We start from the raw sequence: 7135 nt of genomic DNA, 5'->3' as shown, positions 1-7135 counted from the left end.
CATATGATTGTTGGGTTTTTCTCTGTATCTATGAAGCGCCTTGAGGCGACTTTTGTTGTGATTTGGCGCTATATAAATAAAATTGAATTGAATTGAATTGAAATTTGAAAACAACAACAACAACAAAGCAGAATTGCTGCATCATGGCATTTGACACTGAGGGAAAACTGCTCCATCTGCAGGGTTTGAAGTTCCTTTGATGTTAATATCCAGTAAGGCATTTACTATTGAATTTAATCTACAATCACAAAAGATTAAAAAAAAATCAGTGCATGTCATGATCATTGTCGCCCTCTAGTGGTTGATTAGATTTACTGTCAACAACTTCTGAGGAAAGTCCCATCAGATGTATCCCTGCCATATTTAGAGTTTCCAGATAAGGTTGATATTTTTGGAAAGTGGGAAAACGTGGGCAACTGGTGAATGAAAAATATTTATGAAATAATTAAAACCAGACTCCTGTATTTGCAAATATACACTGACATTAATTTTTTAAAGTCAAATGCAGGCTACCGCCAACTAACTAACTAACTACTGGATTAAACTTACTTTAACCATACTCAAACCTACATTATAATATTTTGTTCTTATAAACATAAATGAAAAATGCTGACTGTATCTCCTTAGCAGTTGGTGTTATTATTATATATAATAATAACAATCCAATCAATCCAATCCAATATACAGAATGAGAAGTGACCTATAGGTCACTTCTCATTCTGTATATTGGATTGAGAAACTATTTAAATATCTCAATGTACACAGTGCAATATATCCCCACTTCCTCTGCAAAAAGAAACAGGCAGAATACCAGCTATATAATGTATTTCCCTTCAAAATAAAATCAAAGCGCTCTGTGACGAGGTCCAAAATTGGTGATTCAAGAAATTCAGATGCACAATGAGATTGTAGAAGATCTGAATGCTTATATGGTAAATTACATGTGAATGAAAGCAGAGAGAAAGTCTCTTATCAACTAAAATACCACTGCAGATGAAGCTTGAGGTGCCGAAGTCAAAGTTCTCAAAAGAGGAAACATTGGAGAAGAAGAAGAATGAAGTTAAAGGAGAAAAGAAGGGCTTCTTTTTCTCATTTAACTTCATTCTTCTTCAGCATGTCAAATCTGGCTCTGCAAGCTGAAGTTACAGAGCTCCGTAAAAAACTCAAAGGGATACCCTTTTTAACCTGATATATTGAAAAGGAGAACATCAGTTGACAAAAGAAACGTAAGGAACTTAAAATGACAAATAAAATAGAAAAGGCTGTGGAGCAGAAGTGTGCAGAAATGAAGGAAGGACAAAATACCCTTAAAAATAACTCAATGATCTGACAAACTCTTAGGGAAACAACTCGAGTCACTAATGAAAGAATCCATTTAGATCTTTGATTGTCTTTTTTGGCAACAGAGTAATGTTTTGAGGTGGAAGTGCATCAGCAATGGCTGTGAGTTTCAGTGCAGCAGTGTGTAGTCAATTAGCATCAATCACATATCCCAAACATTCCACAGATGACTGGAAAAACATTTCCCTTCATGGACACTCAAGACATATTCTTTCTTTGTAGGTTCTATCCAAGTTGTGCGGGTGCTGGTCCTCATCTGCTCCAGTGTGCAGAATATTATTGAGATAACTCTACACTGTTAATAACTCACTCAGGATTTGATCCATTGTTCACTGGAACAGTGCTGACAGAGCTCAGCAGAACTGCTACAAGGCAGTGTCTAAAAAAAGCCCTTTATGTGTGATACTGGTCAGCATTTCACATGACTGCTCTTCTACATGGATCTATAAGTAAGCTTGACAGAGAAAAATTTTGAATTCTGAATTTCAGTCCTCCATTCATTCAAGCAAACAAATCATCAATCTGGGGGTACTGCCCTGCTGCCAACACTGTAGTTAGTGTTACTAAAGAGTCTCCACAGATTCAGACTCCACGGTCCTTTTTTAGTGCTGGAACAATGGGTGTGTCCCATGGCAAACCAAAATAACATCCTTAATAGTGGTGTCCCAGTTGCTTTCAAAGGGGCCTACTCTTCCAGCAAGATGGTCCTCTACCTCACTAAGACTGAAAACTAAACAAAAACAAAAGATTACCTTTAATGCATAAAAAAAAAAAAAAAATAAGGCAATTCAGTAAGCTAAAAATACAGAGCACCTAGTCTTATGCTGCAACCTTGGGATGATTGTAACCCTCTAAACAGCCCAGATGGGGTCCAAAAACATAATAACACTACGTCTGTGAAGGTTCTCAGTCATCCAGGTCATTGTAGTCAAAGGAGCTTGCAAAGAAAAGCGTCTGGACTTCTTTAAGTTACTTGAAGACGTTTCACCTCTCATCCGAGAAGCTTCTTCAGTTCTAAGGTCAAATGGTGGGGAGTCCCAGATTTAAACCTAGTGGGAGTATCCCCCCACAGAGGGACAAAAGGACCCCCTGATGATCCTCTAATTGCCTGAGCCAAGGTGTGAAACTGGGTGTGGGTCCCAATCAGCCAGGGTTTCGGGTGAGCTCATTGTGAAACCTGGCCCCACCTTTGACATAATAACACTACCCTAATAGTTTGATTTTGTTATCACTCTGCCTATTGTCATGGTTTAATGTTTAGAGAGGTCACACTGTTTATGGTAAAAAAAAACCACCCATGTGTGTAATAATGCTGCCATAATCACTCCTGCAGTTATATACCTTGAATTTAAATGGATAAAAAAGGAAAAAACCCGGATATTTTGACATTAGAAAGTACCTCAAAAGTTTCAGATAACTATAATCTGACCGCTTTGGTAGCACCCACAGCTAAAACTAACCTAAACCAGTGCATGTACCTGTTTGTAATGTACCTGCAAACATCCAACAAAACATTATACAAACCACGTTATTTACGTGTTACCTTAGTTAAACTTTGGCGACATCTGGTGGTTTGTATGTGGAAGCTTCTTCGGAATGGGCCCGTCCCATTTTTTACGTCACCAAACGTCACCAGGAAGTCCTCCGGACTCAAAGCGACATCATGGCAGAGTACACAGACCCACGTGAGTGAGAAATAACTGTATTAATCAAACACACATACTCTTCTTTGAGCTAGTTCATTTGTGTTATTGACTTTGGTGAAGAATCGTGTTTCTAGTTTCGTCACACAGCTGCTTTTACATCTGCGTTTACACTCATGAGATTTAACTTTGGCAGACGTCGATGGAGCTGCTGAGGAGATGCCTGAGCTCTCAGACGGTGATGATGATGATGACGTTGATGATGAAGAGCAGTGGCAGTGGATGGAGGAGGACAGTCAGCCGGTTACCTGTTTGTTCTGTGACAGGTGAGATCACCCTGCTCTGGACCTGTCTGTCACTGCTTTTCTTAGAATGATTGGCGACACGTTTACACGCATTTTGAGTTTCTCAGATCTGAAGATGCTTTACCTAAAAGAGATCGTGTAACAAAACACTACAGATATAACTTGCACACACTAAGTGGCCCTAAACTTTCAATTCATGTGTAATAATTGTACTTTTGTGTCAGTGCAAATAACTCATGGTCAGAATAAAGACAAGTTCCTTTGACATTATGCAAACCTCAGCAAGCTTCATCATCAAAAGAGCTGTTTTTGAGTACTACCTCAGCTGTGCAACATATGATGTCCTTCCATCACCTGAAAGCTTAAACCTTTGAGTAGGGGAGGGTGCAGCCTGTCAGCTATGTTCAGCTTCAGTCAGTCTTAAGCACATACTCGTTACTTGTAGTACCAGTGTAACGCGTGGCAGATACACCTGGAGACACAACCAGGTACTCAAGTTCCCAGCACCTGCACTAGCAGACAAAAGAAGAACCACTAACATATTGCTGCATATCTCCAAGGCTACCCTACTACATTGTAGAGGTGGAAATCACCAGATGCCCCATAATACAATAGTATTGTTTTTTTTAAGTATTTAAGATTTATCACCCTTTTCTAATGCAAAATTATGGCCTCTGCTTTGTCCAATAAGATGACGTTATCTCACATACTGCAACTTTTTTTTGTTCAGTGCAAAACGAGATTGTCAAGCACATCAACACTGTCACTAAATCCTGCCATAAATTGTGCCATAAGATACTCAGTCGACAATTGAATAGGGTCAACTTGGCAACTACATGCAGTCTGTTTCTGACAATACATCAAATAACTGTGATAAATCAACGGAAGTCGTATATCTGTTGTAGTATGCATAGACAGAAATTTACATTTAACAGAAATTTGCATTTAATAATTATGTTTGCGCTCAGCAGCCTTCCTGTTCTGTAGGAATATGACCAAAATGGAACCAGCTGAGTTGTGTTGTGTCCCCTCGAGTTGTGCTCATTGACAAAGACTCATTCAGATGGAAACATATTGGCAATCTGTCTGCATTTGTAAATTACACAGCAATTATTTGACAACACTCGACAATCTCTCTGAGAGTGACTACAGACAGTCTGAGTCAGACCATAACTATTTGCAGAAAGGTTGCCTCCTAGTAGACGAGATGAGCCCCTTTGTTCTTATTATTCCCAGTATTTAATTTAATTTAATACAGTAATGATATTTGGTGTCTATGTATTGATATAGTATTGACACGACAAATATCGTAATATTATGCTGATTGTTGTAAAAGTAATGTATGTACTGGTTCCAGCTTTTAAGGTAATTATTGACGCAAATCTCCACCCCGTGTCTTCTGTGTTTTTTGCTTTTTCAGTCAGGCTTGTTTGCTGTTATGTAAAATAACTGGATACCCAAATTACTACTCTACTATGAAAGAAAAAAAAACAATCAAAGATTCAGTTTTTGATTTTTATGGCTTATAACTAAACAAGTCTTCCTGTCTGTCTTATTTTTTTCAGGTTGCTAAGTTCTGTAAATGCCACCCTGCAGCACTGTACAGCTGAGCACCAGGTCAACATTGTAGATCTAATAAGAAATTACAGTAAGTAGATATTGATTTTTTTCCTGCATCACCAAAGGAGCAGATGGCTGTTCTGTTCTCATGAAATGTCTCAACTTTCTGTCCCTCATTAGATTTAGATGACTACGGATACATAAAAATGATCAACTTTATACGGTCAACAGTGAGTGCTGTTTTCAAACTGAATTGAACATCATGCTGTGAAATATCAGGATGTGAATGTTTCTACTTTTTATGTGTGAAGAATGAATATCTAAAAAAAAAATTGAGAGTTTTCAGATTCATGACTATATACATTTTTTGTGTGTATAGAAATGTAAAGCATCCAGTCTGAATGGGTTGCCAGATGCTCCTTTACCCTGGGAGAGCGAAGACTTCCTGCAGCCAGTCCTTCAGGATGACCCGCTGCTGCAAACAGGTACAGAAGCAGTTTTAAAACACAGATCTTAGTTTTTGATTTTTGAGTAGCTGCATTTTCTATCAACAGATCTCTGTTCTGTTAGCGTGGCTTTTATGCACAGGTCAGAGAACATGTCTGGCTGTTTCTGCTGTTTTGATATTCAGTTGAGTGGAGAATCTGCTGGTCACTGTTCATACCGCAACACCAGCAACGAAAATATAAACTATTTGTGATTATCATGATTGCATGATAGGGCATAAGGCTACTGGAAACTGCTGGAATAACCATTGCACATCAATAACATGCCATTTCCAGAAGGTTTGCTGTGTCTCCCAGCACAGTATCAAAATATTCAGTTTCATCTGCTGGTTCTCATCTTTTAGGACTGCTTCTTCTGCCTGATTAACAGTATTACACAGAAGACTGTGAAATGTCAGCTCTATTGCAAAGTCCTGACTTGCTTATGTTAATGCTTATTTTAATAGTTGCACTTATGCTCTATTTCTGCCTGTATCATCAATGCAAGAAAAGCACATAAATACATAAAATGCACACTCTAAGCCAAAACAACAGCCACGTCCTGCATACTTCTTATTGTATGCCACAGGCTTGATCACTACGTGTTGTCGCTCATGTTTTCACTCAGTTGTCCTTAAAAGGAAAACTTTTTCCCCATTTAACATCCAAACATATCTATCTCTCTGTCTGTGTTTTTGTCAGACCCCGAGGAGCTCTGTGGCAGCGAGAGGTCATGCCTGGCATCTGGGGCCGATCCCCATAATGTACTTGTGCACAGGGCGCAGGCTGCGGAGGAGAGAGCCCGCTCTTCGGAGGAGGCACTGGCCAGAGCCATGGATGACCTGCACAAACTCAAGTCAGTGACTTTTCTGGAGTTTCATCTTCATTGATGTCAGGGTGATTGTGTTAGGTTTTAAATTGTGGCCTTTTATTTATTTATTTTTTAATACATTATCCAGAACTTGCAGTTTAGTCAGTGTAATACGTTGCATTTGCACTGCTCTCTGAGCTCCAGCAGGGGGACACAGTGAACGCAGTATTGCAGAAACATTAACTAGAGTACCTTGTGGAAGAAGTTTGGAGGAAGGGAAAAGATAAAAAAAAACGGAAGGGAAAATTCCACTGCAGCATGGAGGTTAAAGTGAGGAGGAAAGGTAGGTAGGGGAGCAATAAGGGAATATTGCAGAAAGGGTGAGCTGTGGGGGAGGACGGGTTTGGAGGGGAGGGGGGGATTTGGGTGAGAGGTAGAAAGATGAATGCCCCTCATCTCCTCCATTTACTGCTTCGTCCTGCATGAAGGCTGTGTGTGCGTTCTCCTTTCTGGTCGCTGCTCTTGTCCCTTGTGCTAATAAGAGAAGTTAAATGGCGATCTGTGCGATGTTCTTTCAGGGTGCTGGCTCAGGGGTTGGTGCTGAATGCGGAAACAAGCAGGTCTGGCACCCTGGGCGCTGTGGCGGAGCTCCGTGAGGACGAGGACGAGGCCTACTTCAGCTCCTATGGACATTACAGCATCCATGAAGAGATGCTGAAGGTCTGAGTTGTGTAAACACACACAGACACACACACACACACAGTGACCAGGCCTGCAGGTCTCTTTGCAGTCTTTGGAATAATTTCCACTGGGCACAGAAATGAAGCCGGGTTCATTGGCGTGCATCTTGGCTAAAAGATTTTCATATAGCTTATAAAAGACAACGATCATCTTCATGTATGAATTAATACTGAGGACGACACAAGCGCTCCAAAGTGACAAATCAGCAGTACGTGCTGATCTCTTATGTGAAGCAGCGCTCATGCCTCT

General features: G+C 40.0%; 1 protein-coding gene across 1 annotated transcript in view; it reads left to right on the top strand.

Annotated features, from left to right (window-relative positions):
• Window positions 1–2926: 2926 nt before the first annotated feature.
• The window catches only part of LOC102297811 (protein arginine N-methyltransferase 3), a gene marked incomplete at its 3' end in the record, with an annotated part of 8404 nt that continues 4195 nt past the window's right edge, over window positions 2927–7135 (top strand). The window contains 7 exon segments of the mRNA XM_005952896.3: window positions 2927–3026; window positions 3181–3310; window positions 4855–4937; window positions 5030–5079; window positions 5229–5334; window positions 6037–6190; window positions 6724–6865. Of these exon segments, the coding sequence (XP_005952958.2) occupies window positions 3005–3026; window positions 3181–3310; window positions 4855–4937; window positions 5030–5079; window positions 5229–5334; window positions 6037–6190; window positions 6724–6865 (687 nt within the window).

This window comes from Haplochromis burtoni, unplaced genomic scaffold (genome assembly GCF_018398535.1).
Source record: "Haplochromis burtoni strain Fernald_Lab_line unplaced genomic scaffold, NCSU_Asbu1 Contig_2424, whole genome shotgun sequence".
Taxonomy (NCBI): domain Eukaryota; kingdom Metazoa; phylum Chordata; class Actinopteri; order Cichliformes; family Cichlidae; genus Haplochromis; species Haplochromis burtoni.
Note: the sequence above shows the minus strand (reverse complement) of the source record. Positions and strands in the feature narration are given on the sequence as shown.